This window comes from Lissotriton helveticus, chromosome 5_1, assembly GCF_964261635.1.
Source record: "Lissotriton helveticus chromosome 5_1, aLisHel1.1, whole genome shotgun sequence".
Taxonomy (NCBI): domain Eukaryota; kingdom Metazoa; phylum Chordata; class Amphibia; order Caudata; family Salamandridae; genus Lissotriton; species Lissotriton helveticus.
Genome location: NC_136065.1, coordinates 1930006172 through 1930032182, shown reverse-complemented (window position 1 = coordinate 1930032182; position 26011 = coordinate 1930006172). Strand labels below are relative to the sequence as shown.

Genomic DNA, 26011 nt, shown 5'->3' with positions numbered 1-26011 from the left:
GTCACCTGCTTTTGTGCACTGACTGAAAGTGAAGAGTCTTTGCTATTGAAGAAAATACTTTTCAGATTCGAAACTCAGATGTTAATCAAATGTGTCAATTGTTGTAGGCTGCTCCGTAAAGTGTTAACAAGTAGATTTCCGATCATTTCTGTAGTTGAAAAACAATAATTTTCAGTGTAATTTTTTTCCTCACTCTGTAGTTGTCTCTGCTTCATAATCTGGCAATAATTGTTTACATATTTCCTGGAAACGTGGAACAAACCTACAATTTCTTCCTTCCCTCAGGCCTTGTATTGGTGTCAAGTGTCTGTCTGGGAGGTTGATTTATGATCTCATATGAATCTGCCCTGGCAATAAATATTTCTGCTTCCAGAATGTACTTAAAATACTCTTATGAATGTAATTTTGAGGAAAAGTTGTCAGCTGTGGAAACCTACGTTCTAATGCCAGCTTCCACACTTAAACATATGTGTTCCTCAAATTCTATTGCAGATAAAAGTGGGAGCGCTTCTTCAACTTGACTATCCCCAAATGTTAAGTACTATATAAAAATGGCTTGTTCATGTCTAGCATGATTTGATTTTCTCAGAGTATCTGGATAGAATTGCAATTTTTGGATTGTCTGATGTGTAAGTGACACCTTCCTGACTCCCATGACACCCCCTGGTAAATGCTAAATATTTAATTACTGCACCTTGATCTACATTTGTTGTCATTTTCAGTTACTTCTCATGTGGTTTAGCATTTGTTTAATTGTTGCACTCCTTCCTGGGCATGAGCCATGGTGCTTTGCCAGATCTGTGTAGACACAGTCTAATGTCATATTATTGTAGTGTGGGTAAATAAAGTGATTTTTTTCTGGTTTTCTTCAAGCGTACTACCTACCGAAGGATGAGGAAGAATATTATCAGTTTGTTTATGTGGACCAGGATGGAGCAGTCCGTGGGGCCAGCAGCCCTTTCCGGTTCTATGTTGAGGCAGAAAATGATATGGTCATTGTCCCATCCCCGGTATGTTTGCGTTTCACCCCATACCTCACATGGTGTGTTCAGCCATAGATACTCATTAGATCTTTATCCAATCTGTGCTACTTTCACACACAGTGCTTCTGGGCTCCCACAACAATACTGAAGTACTCTTGTGCTCTCTGCACCTTTCTTACACGTTTCTTAAGAGATCATGTGGCTCTCCTGTGCCATCCCTTGTGGTCCTCCAGCACTACTTGTACTCCACTCACAATCCTGCGGCACGCCTGTGCTTCTTCCAGATTCAAGCAATAATCCTGTGTTCGTCTCACACATCTGTACTCCCCCTAATACTGTAGCTGTACTACTATGCTCCTCTCACACTCATGCATGCAGCACATCTCTGCTTCCCAGGACATCTGAATAGTTCTCCTGTCACACTGGATGTGTGTATTCTCTGAGCAGTGAGTCTGCTAATGTCTAATCATCGGCTCTCATTGTGCGTGAATTGGTGTGTTTTCTAGTACAAAGTCTGTACTTAGTCTCTAATTGTATTTGTGTGTTTTTTCCAGGAGGTCCTGGAAGATCTCCAAGAGCAGAATGAGAGACTGTTAGCAGAAAATAAGCAGCTGGGGGAAACCGCTGCGTTGCTATCCAAGGAAAAAACAGAGGTCCAGGCTCTCCTTAAGACTACACAGGTATGGAATACTTTAAAAAGGCCTTGTCCAGGACGGGCCAAGCTGCATCTGATATGACTAGCCAAAGGTCTCAAAGGGCCTCCAATCTTTTCTTGGATTGTAGGAATTCAGATGCTATCCATGTGTGTGAGATTGAACAGAGGTATGTTAAGAATGCATGTGTTTTCCCGTGCTTGTAGAGCATCCTGCTCGCAGCTATTTTTTCCTTGCTTTTCTGCAATATTTTGTGCCTTTTTCCTTTGTTTTACAATTTTGAAAATGAATTATTTCTAAACGTATGTATATTCTCAAGTTGCTATGCTTTGTGGAAGTACTCAGAATGGAGCTAAATCCATTTTGGGTGTTGGTAGCCAAAACGTTAAGAACTTGACGTAGTCCATTTTAAGTTATCATGGTGTTCCTATGATCTAAGCCAGAATGGTAATTTTCTTTACAGATTGCTCCATGGAACTTTTTACACTAAGGCAATGCTGTTTCCTGTCAGAGGCACTGAGGACAACACTCTTATTTATCCTTACACTCTTACACCCTAACTTGTCTTTACCCTGTGGTGAGACCAGATTTGTCAAGTTGGAGTAAATTAAGTTGACACTGCCTCTCATTCCTCTCTTCCGTGGAGCCTATTAACCCCAAACAGAAAGGACTTCTCTGAGAGGGGTATTTGAAAGATTACACTCACTGTTTCCCATCATATACTGATGTGTTCTAAGCTAGAATTGTTCTGTCACCGGCTGAGTGTTTTAAAGGAACTTTTATTTCCTTCATCAAGTTACCAGCCTTGCACAGAAAAATAGGGATCTTAATGTAATGGCTGACACAACTCATCAAGAATGACCTGCAGTGCAATAACAAAATGAAGAATTCTCACAGACAGAATGGGCTATCTCACACTCCTTACACATATAGAGTAAAGTGAACTGCCAGTCACAGATTCCCAAGGTAGACAACTGCTTAGCCTCTCCTCTCACACAACTTTGCAGTGCCAGAGTGGCACAATTGGGCTGCCTAACCTCACCACCTTCATCACTCAATAAATGAATACATTACTCGTCAAAGGCCCCTAAATAAATATTAGTCACTGCTCTGTTCTCCAGCATTGGATTTTATACAGATAAATACATGTCGGTGGATCATTTGACTCTTCTCCGTCAGGAAGTCTCGGCCCTCCTGGCCAAGGGGGGCCATAGAGCGCGTTCCCGGTCAGGAAGTGGGGAGCGGTTGTTCTTCCCACTACTTTCTGGTCCCCAAGAAGGACAAAGAGGGCCTGCGCCCCATCTTGGACCTCCGGGACGTCAATCGCTTCCTCCAGAAGGAGAAGTTCAAGATGCTGACTCTGGCTCAGGTCCTGGCTGCCCTGGACCCTGGAGACTGGTGACGTTGGACTTGCAGGACGCATATTTTCACATCCCCGTCCTGCCGGCCCACCGGCGCTACCTGCGGTTCACGGTAGGCCAGGAGCATTTTCCGTTTGCCATGATCCCCTTCGACCCTATCAGTGCCCCTCGGGTGTTCACGAAGGTGATGGCGGTGGTCGCAGCTCATCTGCGCAGGTCAGGGGTGGCAGTCTTCCCCTACCTCGACGACTGGCTATTGAAGGCGGGTTCGCCCCAGGCAGTCGTCACCCACCGCCAGACTACGGCCAACCTCTTGCGTATGCTGGGGTTCTCCATCAGTGCGTCGAAGTCGTACCTGAGTCCCTCTCAGAAGCTCCCCTTCATCGGAGCGGTTCTGGATTCAACGCTGTTTCGGGGTTATCCTCCCGAGCAGCGAATCCGGGATATTCCGGCTATGATTCCGCTCTTTCAGCCTCTATCCTGGGTTTCTGTCAGGCTGACCCTCCGGCTTCTGGGCCTGATGGCCTCCTGTATCCTGCTGGTGACACATGCCAGATGGCATTTGCGGGCTCTGCAGTGGGACCGGAAGTTCCAGTGGGCACAGCATCAGGGCGACCTGTCCTATCGCATTCGGATCTCGGACGACGCTGCACGACAGTTGCAGGGGTGGCTCACGAATCCCGATTGGGTCAATGGCAGATCCCTCTCCCTTCCCACCGAAGCACACAGTGGTGACGGATGCGTCTCTCCTGGGATGGGGAGGCCACATGGGAGAGGCGGAGATTAGAGGCCTCTGGTCTCCGGCGGAGTCCCGGCTCCATATCAACCTTCTGGAGCTGCGGGCGATCCGATTTGCACTCCAGGAATTTCTTCCCTCTGTCCAGGGAAGTGTAGTGCAGGTGTTCACGACAGCACCACCGCCATGTGGTATTGCAACAAACATGGACATGGCTGGAACATCAAGGCATTACCTTGGTGGTTCAACACCTTGCAGGTTTTCTGAACACCAGGGCGGACAAACTCAGCCACCGGTGCATGGTGGATCACAAATGGCGTCTGCACTCTGACGTGGCGCAAGGTCTCTTTCTGCAGTGGGGAGAGCCTTGGTTAGATCTATTCGCCACCAAAGAAAACGCACAATGTCATCAGTTCTGTGCATTGCAATTTCCAAGTCGGCACTCGCTCTGCGACGCTTTTCATCTCATGTTGCGCTGTGGTCTGTTGTACGCCTTTCCGCCTATTCCACTTCTGCCCAGAGTGCTGAAGAAGATAAGGCGCGACCGGGCCCAAGTCATTCTTGTGGCTCCGGACTGGGCTCGAAGGGTATGGTATCCTGAACTACTCCGTATGAGCATCGATCCCCTGGTACGTCTGTTTCTTCAGGAGGATCTTCTGTCTCAGCAGCAGGGGATGGTCCTCCACCCGAACCTGTCCAGCCTCATCCTCCATGCGTGGAGTTTGAGCGGTGACAGTTGACACCTTTCGATTTTCCTCCCGAAGTCTGTGATGTCATTCTGGCAGCCAGGCGTCCCTCCACCAAGACTGTGTACGCCTGCAGGTGGAACGAATTTGTGGCATGGTGCGCAGCTAAAGCGGTTATAAGGACCCGTCCTTCTTTCTTGGCGAAGGTTGTCACGCCCTTTCACATCGGGCAGACCATCACTTTGCCCACCTTCTTTCCGCCTCCGCATCCGTCCAGGGAAGAGGAGAGGCTCCACCGTCTGGATGCAAAACGTGCGCTCGCATTTTATCTGCAGCGTACACAACAGTTCCGGGTGGATGATCAGCTCTTTGTTGGCTACGTGGGCGCCAAAAAAGGTTGGGCTGTGCACAAACGGACCATTTTCCGATGGGTCGTACTGTGCACCAAAGCATGTTACTCCTTGGCCAAGAAGGAGTCTCCTGTGGGACTGCATGCCCATTCGACCAGGGCAACTCGAGCCTTGCCACGCGGCGTTCCCTTGCAGGACATTTGTCAGGCAGCTTCGTGGGCCTCGCTGCACACGTTTACCAAGCACTACTGCCTTGACAGTGAAGTCCGGAGAGACGGCTTCTTTGGCCGTTCTATTCTCCGTGACTTCCTGGTGTAATTTTGTTCGCAGACCCTCCACCGGGGTTGGTATTGCAGGGGTATCTATTCTAAAGTATGGAATCTATCACTAACGTGTCTCTTTCAGATGTACAAGTTACTTCTTGTGTAACGATATATCTGTAAGAGACATTAGTTAGTGATAGATTCCTTACCGCCCTGCCCATCCTCCCCGTTCTGCAAACTGATTACTAGGGTTGAGGTCATCCCCTTTTAGGGCCATAGTTTTATGCACCAATGGTCAGGTATCTTGCATGGCTCTGCGTTTCAGCGCAGAAAGTTGTGTACAGAACTGACATCCGCGCGCATGGGTGCGCCTAGGTAGTCTCCGTGACGTCATCTTCATGCTCACGACGCCAGTGATGGATGTTATAACCCTCTCAACCTCCGAAACAACTGCTATTGGATCTTTGCCTTGAGATTGTCTTCAGAAGATACTGGAGCCACCTGACGACTAATCTCTTTGAACAAACTAATGATGTTGACTCAATATATGTATTTTGCAGATAAATATCTGTCCCTACTGCCTGAAGCGATTCAAAGCTACTGTCTTTTCATATATATATGTTCGAGGCATATGAGCTGCAGATTGCACACTGTGCATAGATGGCCACCTAGTGTTGGGCCCGGATGTTTGCAGTTTGTTTTTCTTGTAGAGAGTCTTTGGAAGTCACGCGATAGGTGACTCCTCCCTTGGGTGATACTGCGCATGGGCATCGGCTCCATGCCCAGATTGTTTTTTTCCGCCACCGGGCTCGGATGTGGTTCCAGCGCTCCGTGTTGTAACCGATTAACCGTCGACGCGCAATCTTAATCGGCATCAAGAAAATACTCTACAAGGCGTTTTTCAGTCGACATAACTCTTCGACTCCAGGGACGTCCATTCCAGTCGTCGAATACGGTCTTCGGGCCAAACTAGGCCTCGACTCCAGCTAATGGAAAGGACGCCATTTAAAAGGTGCCCTCAATGTGGGTCGAAGTTTCTACACACCGACCTCCACGAGGTCTGTAACCTCGGCCTCTCTCCAGAGCACGAGGCCAAGGACTGTTCAGCCTGTGCCTCTTTCCGCTCCAAAAAGACTATCGGGGACCGGAGAGCCAGGCGAACCATGGCTCAAAGATATTCGGCTCCGGACGACATTTTCCAAGAAGGCATCGACGTCCCAGAAGAACACGACATCGACAGCGAATCGGAGGCAGAAGATTTAGATGTCGAGGACCTGACTCCAGCGCAGCGGGTCGTAAGTAAGATCGTCAACCCCCACACTTCCTCGACACCCACAAAAAAGGCTACGGTCACACCCCCGCCCTCGCGCTCGGGTACATAACGAGACCATACTTCCACGGCCCCACCTTCGGGCTCGGCCAAGAAGTCGATAAGGCCTTCGGGAGACTCGGACTTGAGTCGACCCCCGCTCGGTGCCGGCACACAATTACCGGCACCAAAAAAACCATCTACTACTGCACCAAAGCCAACACCTAGTGCCCTCGGCACCCAAGCCAACTTCGGAGCAACCGAAAGCTTCCGGCACCAAAAAAACACCGGAGCCGAAACATACGTTGGAGCCGAAAAAAGTGTCGGACTCGAAAAAACACCCGGAACCGAAAAAGCCTTCGGATCCGAAAAAGACACAGGCTTCCCCCGTAAAGGATAAAAGGTCAAAAGAGGCCGTACCGGTGGCGAAACGTCCTTCCATGCCGACAGGCCATACTCATGAAAAAGACTTGTTGGCTCCAGATCCAAAGCAAAAGACTCTTGTTAAAGACTGAAAGACTGGTCGATTGACACTATCAAAGAAACGACCACCAGAGGCGCCTGCATCAGCTCCAGCCCCAAAGAGGAAAAAGGACATGGCTACCTCACCTATGCATGTACCTCACCCAGCTCCTGCACCCACTCCTCCACCCCATATTTCACCACCTCTCTCCCCTGTACCATGCAGCACACATGGGGATAATTGGGGATGATGAATCAGACACAGGGGCTGATCCTCAAGAGCCAGTTGATCCCCCAGACTCGCCAGACCCATGGGTAGATTACAATACACCGGACGTCCCAGACGTCCCACAAGACGATATATACCCGTCTAGGCCTTCACCACCAGAAGACACCATGGGGTTCAACCAGTTACTAATCAGAGCAGCACAATACCATGGGGTAGACATGCACTCAGATGCAGTAGAGGAAGACTTCCTCCTGGACACATTTGACACTGCACAACTGTCTTTCACAATTTTGCCAATGCTTAAAGGGGTGGTTAAACATGCCCCTGAGGTTTTTAAAGACCCTGTCAGGACTAGAGTCATAAACCAAGAGTGGAAAAGAAGTACAAAGCTGCACCATCTGACCCAACATACATAAAGGGACCAGTTGGTTACCGCGGTAACAACAACAAAGGCAGAGGCAAGAATAACAACTCCCGCTCTTCCCGCCCTACCCAATGACTCCCCTCCCCACCCAATGACTCCCCTCCCCTTCCCCCGCCCCATTCTATTCCTGTCGGGGGAAGGATACAGCAACACCTGTCAGCCTGGCAAGACATCACATCAGACAGGTGGGTGCTTCAAATAATTCAGTCAGGTTACTGTCTAGAACTAACATCTACTCCTCCAAACATACCACCCAAACAGTGTCCAATGTCACAAGATCATTTAACGCTACTCAAACTTTCTCTACTGCAGAAAAATGCAATAGAGATAGTTCCAAAACATCAACGGAACAAGGGAGTATATTCCCTGTACTTTTTTTTAATATATATTTTTATTAATTATAACACAAGAGAAGAAATGTACATATCGGGCGTCATTTGGAGGAACATAGTGTAATGGCGAACGGGCAAATGATTTGAGGAAATACATAAGAATTATAAGCATCTGAAAGTCAACAATGCCAGCTAGAGCTGGGGCAAAACAATACGGTACAGATAACTTTAAGCAAATATCATCGGAACCCGCCCACCCAGAAGACAGGATATGAAAATCTAACACTCGACACCCAGATATGAGGAACAAAGCGGCTCAGGATAATACGCCACATCTCTTGCGAAGAAGGGAAAAGGGAAAAAGAAAGGCCATAGAACATAATAAAGGAAAAAAAAAAAAACTCAGCCCCCCACCCTGCACCCCTGCAGATGGCTACGACCTAACCCCACTAGCAGCGTGCCTGTCGCCCACTAAACTAAACCCAAGGAAGGGAAAAGATGGAGGAGGAAATATCATACAATACAATACGAGCTCCCGGGCTCCCCTCCCCGCCAAAAGCAGACAGCCCCTACCTTCGTACAAAGCGAATTAAAGCAGACTAACAAGCAAACAGATAGGGGAGTCACAGAAGAAGAGAAGATCTTCCCGCCCAACCCCCGGCACAACGGAGGCAGCAAATCCCTTAACAAACATAGTCATTGTACCAAACCCAGACAATCAGACTTCCATCTGGCCCCTACGCTCACAGACACCACCCAGCAGAGCCAAAAGATAGTCACTGTACCGAACTCAGACAGTCAAATTCAGCCCTGGCCCTTACGAACCATCGCACAAACCCCATCCGGTAGGACCGACATAGTAGCAAAAGAGTCAAAACGTTGTAAAAAAAGAAGACCAATACTGCCTGAAAGGGTAAAAAATGTTAAGTCTCGAAGTCTACCAAATACACGAAAGTTAGTCAAAAAAGTATAAAAGGAAGTCTCCAGAAGCGAAGGAAATAATGAGTCCTGCGCGGGCGATGACTCTGTCGATCGTGCTAGTTGTTCAAGGGCTCCGGCAACGTACCGCTGCACTCGTACATAGACAAATGGCACCAGGTCTTGATTATGTTCGGGGTTCTCCTCTCGAGTTAGATCAAGCTTCGCGGGGGTCACCGCATGTTGCAGGTCTGGCACAGGGCTGGAGTCCGGTCCCAAACACACACTCTCGATGCTTACTGCCAATTTGTAGAAGATAGCCTCCATTTGCAAGTGAAGAGCCCTGATGGCGGCCATTACGGCCCCCAGTGATGGTCCACACATGGTCCGATCCATCTCCGCTTGCATGATAACAGAGCAGGACCTTAACGTAGGCCGGCCACTCCGGGGGAATAAACAGGGACAGGATGGACGGAAGCGACAGGCGACTTGTAGGCTTGGCGCTCTTTACACTGCTGCCGCGAGCGGGGGCCCCACCCGCGGACCCAGAGGGACGCAACAGGGTCCCCGGGACCTGGCCCCCCACCCACCGCAGCAACACGTCTTGTCGCCGTCTGCCTGTTATTCGCCGGGACCAGAAACCACCACCAGGATCGAAGAATAAGTTTCACTCCGATGAGACCGGACCCCGCCAGGTACCTGCGGCCGATGTTGTTCAACTGAAATCCGGCTGGGTCAGTACTCGAGGCTCACACTGGAGGAGGCCCAAAAATGAAAGACGGTGTAACTTCGTCAATCAGAGCGGGAAAAAACTCCGGGATTGCCCCCCTGGGCTCAGCAACGATTCAGACACCCGGGAGTCGGGCGGGAAGTCAGGATTAATTTCAGGATAGATCCGCCAGCGACGGAGGTCGACGGAGCTGGGAGCTTATGCGGCCATCTTGGTTGCTAGCGTCTTCCCTGTACTTTTTGATTCCAAAAAAGGACGGATCTCTGAGACCTATTGTAGACCTCAGACTTCTCAACGCTTACATACAATCAGATCACTTCCATATGGTCACACTTCAGCAAGTCCTCCCACCCCTGTTACAGGACGTCTTTCTGGTCACACTAGATCTCAAAGACGCCTACTTTCACATCCCAATTCATCAGGCGCAAAAAAAGTATCTAAGATTTGTCCTGGAAGGACAGCACTACCAGTTCAAGGTACTCCCATTCGGAGTAACCACAGCGCCAAAAGTGTTCACCAAATGTATAGCAGTGGTGGCAGCACACCTAAGAAGACAGCACATACACGTCTTCCCATATCTAGACGACTGGCTCATAAAGGCACAGTCATACAACCAATGTGTACAACACGCTCATAATACAATGCTGTTACTTCACAACTTAGAATTCACAGTAAATTACACCAAGTCACATCTGCTGCCGTCTCACACAAAACAGTACCTAGGAGCTACAAGCAATACTCGACTAGCACGAGCTTATCCCTCTCCAGCAAGGATAACAAGTGTGCAAACGCTCCTAACAAATTTCAAATCACAACATTCGCTTCCAGCTCGAGTGTTTATGCAACTCATAGGGATGATGGCATCTTGCATATTCATAGTACCTCACGCAAGACTGCAAATGCGTCCGCTTCAAGAATGTCTACCACGTCAATGGAACCAGGCTCAGGGTCAGCTAAAAGACCTAGTGTTGGTAGACAGTCGGACTCATCGCTCTCTGCAATGGTGGAACACAAAAAACCTATCAAAAGGCCGACTGTTCCTACAGCCAGTTCCACAAATTACACTAACAGCAGACGCATCGCTCTCCGGCTGGGGGGCCCACTTACTGCATCACACCACGTAGGGAAAGTGGACACCAATGCAAAAACTACTCCACATCAACCATCTAGAGCTATTAGCTGTGTTTCTAGCTCTAAAAGCATTCCAAAGACATGTGGTAAACAAGACTGTTTTAGTCCGCACAGACAATATGACAGCTATGTATTACGTAAACAAACAAGGAGGGACACACTCTCTGCAGCTCTCACAACTAGCAGATATGGAGGTGGGCTATACCTCAGAACATCTTTCTAATAGCCCAACACGTGCCGGGGGTCCAGAACACCATGGCAGATCTGTTAAGTCGGCAGACCCAGCAGATGCACGGATGGGAACTTCATCCACAAGTTCTTCATCCATTCTTTCAGATGTGGGGGCAACCTCAGATAGACCTCTTCGCCACCCACGACAACGCAAAATGCCCACACTGCGCTGCCAGATACCCACACCCATTAGTCAAAGGCAATGCGATATGGATGAACTGGTTAGGACTATTTGCTTACGCTTTTCCTCCTCTACCAATGATTCCTTTACTAGTACGCAAGATGCAGCAACACTCGCTAACGCTTATACTAGTAGCTCCAACGTGGGCCAGACAACCGTGGTTCACCACACTGCTACAGCTATCTGTGGTACCACACCAAAAACTAAACCTATCTCCACATCTTTTAACCCATAACCATGGAGAGATCAGGCACCCGGACCCAGCTCAGCTCAACCTTGCGATCTGGCTCCTGAAGTCATAGAGTTTGACTATCTTAAACTCCCTCAAGAATGTATGAATATTATCAAGGAGGCTAGGCGTTCCACCACCATAGCATGTTATGCTGCTAAGTGGAAACGCTTTGCGATATACTGCCAAACGAACAAATTGAATCCATTGGATCCATCCATTCAACACATTATAGGCTACTTACTACATCTTCAAAAGTGTAATTTAGCCTACACATCTATCAGGTTGCACCTAGCTGCAGCTTACTTACAAAACATACAGCACCTGTCTCTCTTCAGAGTGCCTGCCATTAAAGCTTTTATGGAGGGTCTCAAAAGAATAATACCTCCAAGAATGCCACCTTCACCAGTGTGGAACTTAAACATAGTGCTCACACGTCTCATGGGACCTCCATTTGAACCCTTACACAAATGCGAATTGCAATTTCTCACATGGAAAATGGCTTTCCTAGTAGCCATTACTTCCTTAAGAAGAGTTAGTGAAATGCAAGCATTTACCATCCAAGAACCTTTTCTGCAAATGCATCACAATAAGGTGGTTCTTAGCACAAACCCTAAATTCCTACCAAAGGTAATTTCACCGTTCCATCTAAACCAATCTGTGAAACTGCCAGTTTTCTTCTCGCAGCCACAAACAGTCGCAGAAAGATCTCTGCACACCTTAGATGTCAAAAGAGCACTACTCTACTACATAGAGAGAACACAAAGCTTCAGGAAAATAAAACCGCTTTTTGTATCCTTTTCACCACCACATAAAGGCAACCCAATATCAAAAACGGGTATTGCCAGGTGGATCGTTAAGTGTATCCAAATATGTTATCAGAAAGCTAAGCGTACACTAACAATTCCTCCAAGAACCCATTCAACAAGAAAAATAGGGGCTTCCATGGCATTCCTAGGGAACATTCCCTTAGAAGACATCTGCAAAGCAGCTACATGGCTTACACCGCACACATTCACAAAACACTATTGTGTAGATGTGCCAACAAAACAACAAGCTACTGTAGGCCAAGCTGTAATTAAAACACTATTTCAAACAACTGCAACAGATACAGGTGGTCGCCGCTAGTGTGGGTACTGCTATATAATCTATGCACAGTGTGCAATCTGCAGCTCATATGCCTCGAACGGAAAATGCTACTTACCAGTATGCATCTGTTCTTGGCATGTAGAGCTGCAGAATTGCACACGCCTTCCCGCCTCCCCGTCTACTTCTATCTGTTCCAGTGTTATTAACATTAGATACAAACACACATGGTCATCACTATCTCTTAGCTCCATCACTTCCCTAATGGCGAAAAACAATCTGGGGATGGAGCCGATGCCCATGCGCAGTATCACCCAAGGGAAGAGTCACCTATCCGGTGACTTCCTGAGATTTTCTACAAGAAAAACAAACTGCAAACAACAGATGCATACTGGTAAGTAGCATTATTTATATATATATATATATATATATATATATATATATATATATATTTTTTTTTTTTTTTTTCGAGACATATGAGCTGCAGATTGCATAGATCGCCACCTGGTGTTGGGCCCGGATGTTTGCAGTTTGTTGTTGTCCTGAAAAGTTCTTTGGAAGTCACGAGATAGGTGACTCCTCCTCAGGACCACATTGCTCTCAACCTCCGAAACAACTGCGAAGAGGGCGTAGACGTGGCAGAACACCAGCACGCAGAAGAGAGTATCGAATCCTCAGATGCCGAAGACTCCCATGTCGAGGACATCACTCTAGCTCAACGGGTCGTAAGTAAGACCGTCAACCCCAACCCTTTCCCGACACCCTTCCCACGCCCCGCCTTCAAGCCCGGCAAAGAAGCCCACTAAGCCTTCGGGCGGCTTGGGCTCGAGCCAGCCTATTCCCGGTGCCAGCAACATACCGACACGAAAAAGAAGCCATCTTCCTCTACTACGCCGACCGTTGCTCGCCGAAGACTGGCAGCGGCTCATCGATGTCGAAACTGCACTCTGAGCCGAGTAAAAAAATGCCCAAAGTGCCAGACTCACACGCGTCGGAGCCGAAAAAACACCCCGAACCGAAAAAACTGGTTCCGGTGAAAGACATTGCAAAAGGGCACACTCCTTAACCCAAAGACTCGACACCAGCTACCGACTCGGTGCCGAAAAAACCTACGGAACCGAAAACTTCGACGCCAAAGGATTTGCCCCACGCAGAAGCACTTTTTAAACCGGATCCCAATCAGAACACTCTTGTAAAGGATCCTAAAACCGGACAATTGACTCTTAGCTCCAAGAAGAGACCACTTGAGGCGCCAGCACCTCCTCCCCTCCAAAGAAGGACATTGCAACCTCTCCATTAAGGGTCCCTTCTCCACCACCTCCCCATATTGTTCCTCCTCCTACACCTCGTCCACTACATCATTCACCTACACCATCTACTAATCCAGATGATGATGCAGACACAGATTCTGACGATATAGGTGGGGGTGCACATGACCCAGCAGCCAATAGTCCCCCTCAGTCACCTAATCCATGGGATGATTACAACATCCCTGATGTGCCTTACATCTCACAAGATGATGTATACCCTTCCAGACCATCCCCACCAAAGGACACTATAGGGTTTAACCTACTAGTCCAAAGAGCTGCACAATATTATGGCGTGGACTTACACACTGATGCAGTGGAGGAAGATTTCCTATTAGACACTTTTGCAACACACAAAGATCTACTGCCATTTTACCAATGCTTAAGAGTGTCATCAAACACTCAACAGAGGTTTTTAAGAATCCTGTCAGGGCTAGGGTCCTCAATCCTCGCATTGAGAAAAAATATAAAGCTGCCCCTACAGATCCAGTTTATATTAAAGGTCCAGCACAATTAGATTCTCTAGTAGTGTCTAATACACGTAAACGTGCTAATTCCCAGACATCAGGTGAGGCCTCACCACCAGACAAAGAATCTAAGCTCCTTGACGCCTACGGCAAGGGAACAGCGGCACAAGCAGCTAACATCTGGCGCATTGCCAACACCCAAGCGTGGCTGGCAAGATACGACAGGGCACATTACGACGAACTAGAGTCCATAATGCAGCACCTACCAGACAAATACAAAAACAGGGCTAATGAACTTATACAGGAAGGTAAAAATATCACTAATACTTCCATCCGTTGTGCCCTAGACGTTGCAGATACCGCCTCAAGGGCAATCAATACCAGCACCCTACCACGTAGACATGCCTGGTTACGTATTTCAGGTTTTAAACCTGAGGTACAAAACTCCATCCTTAATCAGCCATTTAATGAGACACATTTATTTGTCCCAAATGTTCACGTGTCTTTAGAGAAAATGAAAAAAGACACAGATACAGCAAAATCTATGGGAGCCTTGCAGCAGCAAGCTCCCAGACGTTCCTTTCGTCGTTCATCATACAGAGGCAACACAAGAGGCTACTCCTCAGAAAGTCCCTCCACTTCCTACAAAACCCCTGGTCAATCCACGTTCACGAAGGGCTACCAGAGAGGGGGTTACAGGGGTAACAACAACAAAGGCAGAGGCAAAAACAACAACTCACGCTCTGCCTCTACCCCTACCCAATGACTTTCCTCCCCTTCCCCCCATCATTCCACTCCTGTGGGGGGAAGACTTCAACAATTCCTGCCTGCCTGGATCAACATCACATCAGACAGGTGGGTGCGAAAAATTATTCAGTCAGGTTACTGTCTAGAACTAACATCTACCCCCCCAAACATACCACCCAAACAGCGTCCACTGTCACAAGAACATACTGTTAAAGCAAGAAGTAGTATCCCTGCTAGAAAAAAGTGCAATAGAACCAGTTCCTCTGCACTAACAAAACAAGGGGGTTTACTCTCTATATTTTCTGATTCCAAAGAAGGACGGCTCTAAGGCCTATTTTAGACCTCAGACCGCTAAATATATACATACAGTCAGACCATTTTCACATGGTCACACTCCAACAAGTCCTTCCGCTCCTGCTGCAAAACGACTTCCTGGCTACTCTGGATCTCAAGGACGCATACTTCCACATTCCCGTTAACAAGGCTCACAGGAAGTATCTCAGATTTGTAATAGACGGGCAGCACTATCAATACAAAGTACTCCCATTCGGAGTTACAACAGCACCAAGAGTATTCACCAAGTGCTTAGCAGTAGTGGCAGCGCATTTACGAAGACAGCACATCCATTTCTTCCCGTACCTCGACGACTGGCTCATAAAAGCCAGATCATACAATCAATGCGTGGAACACACTCATACCACCATACAACTGCTCCACAACTTGGGGTTCACAATAAACCTCACCAAGTCTCATCTACAGCCATCCAAAGTACAACAGTACCTCGGTGCCACAATAAACACCTCAACAGCGCTAGCTTATCCCACTCCAGCAAGGATAGCCAGCATGCAAACAATTCTAACAAAGTTTCAGCCACAACACTCCCTCCCAGCAAGAGTGTTCATGCAACCAATAGGGATGAGGCCTCTTGCATCTTCATAGTACCCCATGCAAGCATTCAAATGCGTCCTCTCCAAGATAGCTTATCACGTCAATGGAACCAGGCTCCAAGTCACTTAACAGACCTAGTGTTGGTAGACGGTCGGACTCATCGCTCTCTGCAGTGGTGGAACACCAAAAACCTTTCCAAGGGACGACCGTTCCTAGAGCCAGTTCCTCAGCTAATCTTGACTGCGGACGCATCGCTCTCCAGCTGGGGAGCCCACCTACTGCAACACACCATGCAAGGCAGGTGGACACTGCAACAAAAATTACTTCACATCAATCATCTGGAGTTACTAGCCATATTCCTAGCACTAAAACCTTTCCAGAAGCAAGTAGCAAACAAAGCTGTGTTAGTCCGCACAGACAACATGACAGCAATTTACTACATACAGAAGCAGGGAGGCACACACTCCCTGCTACTCTCTCAACTAGCACAGGACATATGGAGGTGGGCTATACCTCAAAACATATTCCTCCTAGCCCAGCATGTTCCGGGAGTACAAAATACTATAGCGGATCTGTTAAGTCAACAGACCCACGAGTGGGAACTTCATATGCAAGTTCTTCAACCATTCTTTCAGATGTGGGAACAACCTCAAATAGACTTATTTGCCACCCACGAACACGCAAAATACCCAAGCTGCGCCGCCAGATATCCACACCCACTGTCAAAAGGCAATGCGATATGGATGAATTGGTCAAACAGATTTGCGTACGCTTTTCCACCTCTACCACTCATGCCACTAGTAGTACGCAAATTACAGCAGCATTCTCTGACCCTCATCCTAGTTGTTCCAACGTGGGCCAGACAACCGTGGTACAACTCACTGCTGCAACTGTCTGTGCTACCGCACCAAAAACTGCACCTGTCTCCACACCTCTTAACACAAAACCGTGGAGAGATCAGACACCCGGACCCAGCTCAGCTCAACCTTGCGATTTGGCTCCTGAAGTCCTAGAATTTGGATATCTGAACCTTCCTCCAGACTGCATGAATGTCATTAAAGAAGCTAGACGTCCAACCACTAGGGCATGTTACACGGCCAAGTGGAAACGATTCGTGATATATTATCACAACAACAATATTGATCCCCGAAATGTGTCTATTCAGCACATCATAGGATACTTACTGCATCTCCAAAGATGTAACTTAGCCTATACGTCTATTAGACTACATCTTGCTGCAATAGCAGCATATCTGCAAAACAGACAACATCTATCTCTGTTCAGAGTGCCTGCCATTAAATCCTTTATGGAAGGCCTTAAAAGAATAATCCCTCCCAGAGTACCACCTTCGCCTGTGTGGAATTTAAACGTTGTTCTCACACGGTTAATGGGACCTCCCTTGAACCTTTACACAGATGTGAATTACAATTTCCATTTTCCACTTTTTAACATGGAAAGTTGCTTTCCTAGTAGATATTACTTCTCTCAGAAGAGTTAGTGAACTACAGGCACTAACCAGCCAAGAACCCTTCTTGCAAATGCATCAAAATAAGGTAGTTCTACGTACTAATCCAAAATTCCTGCCCAAAGTAATTTCTCCATTCCATCTCAATCAATCTGTGGAGCTGCCTGTTTTCTTCTCGCAACCACAGTCAGTAGCAGAAAGAGCTCTCAGATAGTTAGATTGATTTTTTCTACCATCAGGTTCACACGTCTATTGTTGCTCTCCTGTACGACACTGTTCCTTCGGTTCCCCTCGGCACGCAAGATACTCACGGTATTGTTTTCGATCGTGTCTCCCTTTCTATCACGCATCGTAATTACTTAAAATAGTCTTTAGAACGGAAAGTTTGTGGAAGACCGTGGGGCCTACCCGCGTCTGGTCGACCTACAGTCGATGGAACGAACTCCATTTAAATTCTGCCCTCAGTGTCCCCCAAAATACCCACGCACAGACTCACATGAAGTGTGTAATCTGTGTTTGTCCCCAGAACACAGAGAACAAGACTGAGATGCGTGCCAGGCTTTCCGCTCCAAGAAGACACTCCACGACTGTCACGCTCGACGTCACGACATTCAGACCCAGCACATTAGCTCCATTCCGGACATCTTCGGTCATTAATCCGACGAAGAGGCCGGCGAGGCCATGGGAACTGAGGAGGAGCAGGAGCCGGTCGTGTGGTTCTGAAATTCTGGACCCTACTGTTGTCCCGGTATCGAGGTCCGATACCCGTATCCTGAAACATCAACGTACCATGACGAATTTGGTATCGACGAACCGATAATGATTAGGACATCATTCCTATGCATTTGCATCATGATCGAGACATGCTAACACCCCCGAATCGTAGTTTCCGTCCTGACCCCTCAGACTCCATTTTGTAAACGGTATCCATCTTGTGTCTTGCCCTCATGATAAGTCAATTAAAGGTCGAGCTTGATCTAAAAGGACACGTCCACCTTCCCTGACTTCCCCCTGACCTGTCCCAACTGACTCCCTTGCCTCCAGCCAAACCTGTTTGGGCAGCTCCTCGCCCAGTGGCCAAACACGATAGCATCAATGCACAACATACCACAAACCATTCACCTCTTACAGATCATGTTTTCTACACACATACACACCTGTCCACGCTCCCTGTTTATGGCCAGTTTTATGACCAGGAGGTGCCTTCTTTTATTGGGGTTTCACCGATATCTGATGGGAGTTTCGGGCCTGGCTAGGTAATCTATCACGAATTGGACATCTAAAATACGGGCTTGACTACATGACTTCGCTCTTTTGTATTATTGTAGAAATATGTATATAGCCATATCATAAACTCAAGAATTCTTGCTTGCAGCTATTATTTTCGTATATAAGGAGAAGGCTGGTTCTGTAAAAACGAACAGTCTCCTGAGAACACATGACCCGTGCTTGTCGTGCTTCCAGGACTTCTGTTACTTGGTAGCTATCAATAAAACTTGATCTCTGACTGCGACTAGAAGACTCCGGGTTTCTGTGGACCGAAACAAGGGGGAACTCAGAGGTCTTCGGGTGTTATCCCCTGGCACCACCGGGTTCTTAAAAACCCGGCACCTCAGTCACCATCTCAGAATTCGACTCCGGACATCCCACATGGTCAACGTACTGTGAGTACAGCTCCCTCCTCGTCCCAAGAGACAACTCTAATTAAAACGAAGGCTTCGGTCCAACCTGCGCCCTCGGTCGGCACAGAGATCATGCTTCTGACACCCGCCCTCTGCACCAAAGCCTGCCAATAAACCTTCCGGCTCCGAAAGGACTCCCTCCAAACCGAGTTCGGAGCCCAGACCTTCGGGGTCGAAACGCAAGTCCGGCACCGACTCCGGCCATTCGGCCCCGAAAAAATAGTCGGAACCGAAGACATCAGCGGTTTTTACTCCGGCACCAAAAACTTTGGCGCCGAAACAGACAGAAATTTAGAAAACAGCTACAAATCCCAGTTTCGTTGCCCCAGTTGAAAAAACGGAACTGAAACAAAAGATTTTGTTTATCCATCCACAGACTGGCCATATCACCATTAAAGTGACTCTCAAAAGAAGGGCTGATGCAGTAGTAGAATATCACATCCCTTTAAAAAGATCTGTTGGAACTAACCGGTTCCCTCCTCCTCTTCCTCCGCCTATTCTTCTTTCATCACCACCTTCTCCTCAGCTTCAACTAATTTCACCTGAACATTTACCACCACATACACCTTACAACTAGGATGATGCGGATGATGATCAGGTTAGGGATGATGATCATCCATTACAAGACCCATAGGAGGATTATAGCACCAATTCGCCCACGGGCAATGATCCGGACCTGTACCCTACCAATCCCTCTCCATCAGATGATAGTGTAGGCTACATTGAGTTACTGGGTAGAGCCGCTAACTTCCATGGGGTGCAGCTACATAAGGAGTCATTAGAAGAGAATTTCCTCTTTAAAACCCTCAGTGCCAAACAGAAGTCATCACATACACTACCCATGGTTAAAGGGATTGGCAGGCATGTAGATGACATTTTTAATGACCCAGTTAGAACTCGTATTCTTACCCCTAGAGTGGACAAAAAGTACAAGCTAGCACCATCAGACCCAGCATATAAAAGGGGACAATTGCCACTAGACTCACTGGTTGTGTCCAATTCAAGAATAAGAGCCAACTCCCAGACAACAGGAGAGGCTCCACCTCCTGATAAGGAATCAAAACTTATTGGGAAAAGGGTAGCTTCTCAAGCAGCCAATTTCTGGCGCGTATCCAACACTCAGACACTGTTAGCGCGATACCACCATGCACACGGGATGAAATGGAACAATAATACAATATTTACCCCGGAACACAAATCAAAAGCACAAGATCTGGTTCATGAAGGGCAACTTATTGCTAACAATCAAATAAGATTCTCTTTAGATGTTGCAGACACCACTGCTAGAGCTATACACACTAGTGTCCTTCTAAGAAGGTGTGACTGGCTCCATATATCTGGTTTTAAACCTGAGGTTCAAACCTCCATTTGATAAGGAACATCTATTTGGCCCAGTGATAGATTCTTCACTTAAGAAAATGAAGAAAGTCACTGAGGTAGCCAATCCTCATCAGAGGCTACCTCTAACTATAAGGGCAATGACTAACCCTCTTCATCTAGGGTTTTTTTCCAGGGAAGGTTACAGGGGTAACAACGGTAAGGGCCTGGGCCGGGGTTCACACACGCACCACTCCCGCCAACACAAAGCAGTGACTTGCCTCCACTTCCCCCTGACCACTCAACACCTGTCGGGGGAAGACATTCAGATTTTCTACCAATCTGGCAATCAATAACAGACAATTGGGTACTCCAAATTATCTGTTCTGGTTACTGCCTGGAATTTATCAACACGCCTCCAAATATTCCACCAAAGCCCCACAAACTATCACCAGACCATCTACACCTCCTCAAACAAGAGGTACAGTCTCTACTTCTAAAAGGGGCTATAGAGCCTGTGCCCCCCCAACATGACAGGTCGGCGTATACTCCTTTTTTTCCTAATTACCCCAAAAAACGGTTCTCTCAGACCAATTTTGGAACCGGTACATTCAGTCAGACCATTTGCTCATGGTATCTGAAAGAAACAGGTTAGTATTAGATTCCTTACCTTAGAATATCCCCAGGCGTCAGTCTGGATCCGGAAACTTTTGCGTAGCAGTACCCCTGCGCGTCGGTAGGCGTCGTCTGCAGGCGTCCCCTGCGGCTCCGCGTCCGTCGTCGGCGTCGTGCGCCGTGATGACGTCGCTGGAGTATATAGACGCCGCCTCCGCGCGCTGACGTCAGTTCTTCTTTTTTCCGCGCCAGTTAGCGCAGATCCGAAGAGCAGTACTCCGGTCTTTTGACCAAGTTTTTTGTTGAATAACTCTTCTACGGTGCCGGTAGGATGCCCGGTTTCAAGAGTTGCGACAATTGCGACCGCATGATGTCGGTCACCGACCACCATCGACTCTGCCTCCGGTGTCTGGGCGCGGACCACGACGTGGAGTCCTGCGTCGACTGTCGGGCCTTGACTGGTAAAGCTAGGCGGGAGCGGTCCCGCAAGCTTCTCGAGCTCCGAGTGTCGGCCCCGCGTCGAGAGCGGTCCCGGTCCGGTCGGAGGTCGAGGGAGCGGTCGAGGGAACGATCGCGGAGCCGCCATGAGCGCTCCGGGAGTCGCCACCATTCCTCCGGTTCGTCAGGTAAGCGTAAGAAGTCAGGGCGTCGTCATCGCACCTCCGACTCCCCCGACGCCCGCGTGATGCGGCCGGGGGTTCGGGTGGCCCCACCCCCGCGGCCCCGCGTGGGTCGCCGACGCCGTCTGCCCCATACCCGTCGGTCCCTGGGGAAGGCGCGTCGCGCGAGGAGATTGAGGCATTCCTCATGGCTATGAGGGCGAGGTCTCCTCCGGCGGGGCCTTCGGCGCCTGCGGGCCCGTCGGTCCCATCTGGGGGCCCGAGCGGTTCGGGTGCTCCTGCCCCGACGCCGCCGGTGGCTCCGGCCCCGGCGCCGCTGGGCCCCTCAGGTTCGTCGCCGGCTGGTCTACCGGCCTCTCCGGCGTCGATTCCATTGGGCCGTCCCGTGGTGCCGCCCCCGCGCGACGCCGGGACTCCGCCGTCGGTTCCGGCCGGCGTCGGGTCCCCGGCGCGGCGCCACCCCCATTCCCTCTCTGACTCCGGACGGGGAGTCGGACCGGCGTCGTCCGACGCCGGATCCGGCGCCGATGGGTCCCATTGACCCCGAGGAGCCAGTCTATATCGTCGACCCAGACTACGGCGATGAAGACGAGTATGGAGAGGGTTGGGAGGGGTCTGAGGACCCTTTATCCCGTGCCTGCCAGTATGACGTGGACTGGGTAGGTGACTTGGGTGATGCCAGTGGTCTGGACGAGTCGCCCAACCCTGGGTTTGTCTCGCCTTCCCCTGTGGCGTCTGAGGCGGGGGCTGCCTATTCGGTGGTCCTGATGAGGGCTGCCAAGGCCTTGCGCCTTGAGCTCCCCGTCGCTAAGGTCAGACCTAACATTCTGACCGAAGTGTTTAAACCGCAGTCATGCCCTCAGGAGCCTCTGCTGCCGTTTAATGAGGCCCTGACGGATGTCCTTTTGGGCACCTGGTCCAGGCCCGCTTCCGGTGCGCCGGTTGACCGGAACGTTGCCAGGCGTCACCGTCCGTGCTCGGACGACCCTGCCTTCCTCTCCACCCATCCCTCCCCGGAGAGTCTGGTGATCCAGGCCTCCACTTCACAGTCCGCATTTCCGTCGGCCCCGCCCGATCGGGAATCGAAGCGGTATGACCAATTTGGCAAAAAGGTCTTTTCCTCTTTGAGCGCTGGACTGCGGTCTTGTAATACCGCGTGCCTCTTGGGCCGCTACACCCACTCCCTGTGGGATACGGTCGCGGAGTGTCTGCCGCAGTGCCCGCAGGAAGTGCGGGACAAGCTCAACCAGGCCTTGGTTGAAGGCCGGGACGCGGCGAGGTACTCGATCAGGTGTGGTCTTGACACGACCGACTCGCTGGGACGGGCTATGTCCACGACGGTGGCGATTCGTCGCCATGCTTGGCTGAGATCTGCCAACATTTGATGGCAGTCGCCTGTTCGGTGACAAGGCGGACAACGCGCTTGAGCGCTTCAAGGACTCCAGGGTCACGGCCAAGACCTTGGGTCTTTCGACCCAGCGCCAGCAGACGGGTTCGTTTCGCCCCTTTCGTGGCCAAGGAAGGGGCGGTCCCACGCGAGCTGCCAGCCACGTGCCGCAGAACGCTCCCCAGCGCGGTGGCGGCCGTGGATTCCGCCGTGGTGGCGGTAGAGGGCAGCGGCGAGGTCAGTCCACACCTCCCCCCGCTGCAGCCTCCAAATCTTCCTAGTCCGAGCTTTCGAGCTCACGTGACGCCAGTGGGTGGCAGGGTTCGCCATCACCACTCCCGCTGGCGCGCGATTACATCGGACAGGTGGGTGCTGCAGCTCGTCCGAAGGGGCTACTCCCTCCCCTTCGAGTCCACTCCTCCAGCCATGCCACCGCAGAACCACCGTGTGTCGGGGGACCACTTGACACTTCTGCAGGAGGAAGTTACGGCCCTCTTGGCCAAGGGGGCCATCGAGCGCGTTCCTGGGCCAGAAGTAGGGTGTGGTTGCTACTCCCACTACTTTCTGGTGCCCAAGAAGGACAAAGGAGGCCTCCGTCCTATCTTGGACCTAAGGGACGTCAACGGCTTCCTCCGGAAGGAGAAGTTCAAGATGTTGACTTTGGCTCAGGTCTTGGCTGCTCTAGACCCACAAGACTGGATGGTAGCGTTGGACTTGCAGGATGCGTATTTTCACATCCCCGTCCTGCCGGCCCACCGGCGTTACCTGCGGTTCACGGTAGGCCAGGAGCACTTTCAGTTTATCGTGCTCCCATTCGGCCGTACCAGCGCCCCACGGGTGTTCACGAAAGTGATGGCGGTGGTCGCAGCTCATCTGCGCCAGTTAGGGGTTTCAGTCTTCCCCTACCTCGACGACTGGTTGTTGAAGGCGGGCTCGCCCCAAGCAGTCGTCCACCACCTTCAGATGACGGCAGACCTCCTGCACGAGCTGGGGTTTTCCATCAATGTGCCGAAATCACACCTGTGTCCCTCTCAAAAGCTCCTTTTCATCGGAGCGGTTCTCGACTCGGCGCAGTTTCGGGTTTATCCTCCGGAACTGCGGGTTCGGGATATTCAGGCTCTGATTCCCATCTTTCAGCCGTTATCCCGGGTTTCGGTCAGGTTGACGCTACGGCTTCTGGGGCTGATGGCCTCCTGCATCCTACTGGTGCATCACGCCAGGTGGCGGATGCGGGCTCTGCAGTGGGACCTGAAGTTTCAGTGGGCCCAGCATCAGGGCAACCTATCCGACCATGTCCTGATCTCGGAGGGCACTGCGAGACAGTTGCAGTGGTGGCTTACGGACCGCGATTGGGTCAGAGGCAGATCCCTCTCCCTTCCCCAACCGGAGCACGTGGTTGTGACGGACGCGTCCCTCCAGGGCTGGGGTGGCCACTTGGGAGAGGCGGAGATCAGAGGCATCTGGTCTCCGGCGGAGTCCCGGCTCCATATCAACCTGTTGGAGCTGCGGGCGATTCGCCTAGCACTGAAGGCATTCCTCCCCTTTGTCAACGGGAGTGTAGTGCAGGTGTTCACGGACAACACCACCGCCATGTGGTATTGCAACAAACAAGGCGGGGTGGGGTCGTGGACCCTTTGCCAGGAGGCTCTGCGCCTCTGGCAATGGCTGGAACGTCAGGGTGTGACTCTGACGGTTCAACACCTGGCAGGTTCTCTGAACGCCAGGGCGGACGAACTCAGCCGTCGGTGCTCGGTGGATCACGAATGGCGTCTGAACTCGGACGTGGCGAGCGGCCTCTTTCAGCAATGGGGAGAGCCGTGGTTAGATCTATTCGCCACAGAAGAGAACGCGCACTGTCATCAGTTCTGCGCGTTGGAGTTTCCAAGACGGCACTCGCTCGGCGACGCCTTTCGGCGCGAGTGGAGCTGCGGTCTGTTGTACGCCTTTCCGCCTATACCACTTCTGCCCAGAGTGCTGAAGAAGATCAGGCGCGACCGGGCCCAAGTTATCCTTGTGGCTCCGGACTGGGCTCGAAGATACTGGTATCCCGAGCTACTCAGCATGTCAGTCGGTCCCTCGTTCCGCCTGCCCCTTCAGGAGGACCTTCTGTCGCAGCAGCAGGGGACGGTCCTCCACCCGAACCTGTCCAGCCTCCACCTCCATGCGTGGAGATTGAGCGGCGGCAGTTGAGGCCATTCGACTTGCCTCCTGAAGTCTGTGATGTGATTCTGGCAGCCAGGCGTCCCTCCACGAAGTCGGTATACGCCTGCCGGTGGAACAGATTTGTGGCATGGTGCACAGCAAAGGCTGTGGATCCCCTTTCTGCCCCTCTTTCCGAGGTTCTCCTCTTCCTTCTTTCTCTTGCCCAGCAGGGCTCTGCTCTGGGCACTATCAAGGGCTACCTTTCTGCCCTTTCCGCCTTCTTAAGGCTACCTGATCAGCCATCTTTATTCAAGTCCCCTATTGTACTGAGGTTCTTGAAAGGCATCACGCACATGTATCCACCAGTTCCGTTCGTGATGCCTCAGTGGGACTTGAATCTGGTTCTGACATTCTTGATGTGTGCTCCCTTTGAGCCGCTTCATTCCTGTCCTCTCCGTCTTCTCACTCTTAAGACGGCCTTCCTGGTTGCCATCACCTCTGCCAGGAGAGTGAGTGACCTCCAGGCTCTTTCTGTCAAACCTCCTTTCATGTCCGTCCATCCTGACAAGGTGGTTCTTAGGACTAGGCCTTCTTTCCTGCCCAAAGTAGTTTCTGCTTTTCACATCGGGCAGTCCATCACCTTACCCTCCTTCTTCCCGCCTCCGCATCCTTCAAAAGATGAAGAGCGGCTCCATCGTCTGGACCCAAAACATGCGCTTTCATTTTATATGGATCGCACACGCCAGTTCCGGGTGGATGACCAACTGTTTGTTGGCTACGTGGGTGAGAAGAAGGGAAGGGCGGTACAGAAACGACCATCTCTCGGTGGGTCGTCCTGTGCATCAAAGCATGCTACTCTTTGGCTCGGAAGGAGCCTCCTGTTGGGGTGAGGGCCCATTCCACTCGGGCTACGGCGGCTACTACTGCCCTGGGCCGGGGAGTCCCTTTGCAGGACATTTGCCAGGCGGCTACGTGGGCCTCGCTGCACACCTTTGCGAGGCACTACTGCCTGGACAGTCAAGTCCGGAGGGATGGCTTCTTTGGCCGTTCGGTCCTCCAGGACTTTCTGGTGTAGGTTGT

General features: G+C 50.3%; 1 protein-coding gene across 1 annotated transcript in view; it reads left to right on the top strand.

The window, feature by feature from the left end:
* Positions 1 to 26011, top strand: part of CALCOCO2 (calcium binding and coiled-coil domain 2) — a 641412-nt gene that overhangs the window by 215374 nt on the left and 400027 nt on the right. The window contains exons 4-5 of the mRNA XM_078645541.1: positions 874 to 1010; positions 1538 to 1663. Of these exons, the coding sequence (XP_078501667.1) occupies positions 874 to 1010; positions 1538 to 1663 (263 nt within the window). The remainder of the gene's footprint in view (positions 1 to 873; positions 1011 to 1537; positions 1664 to 26011) is intronic.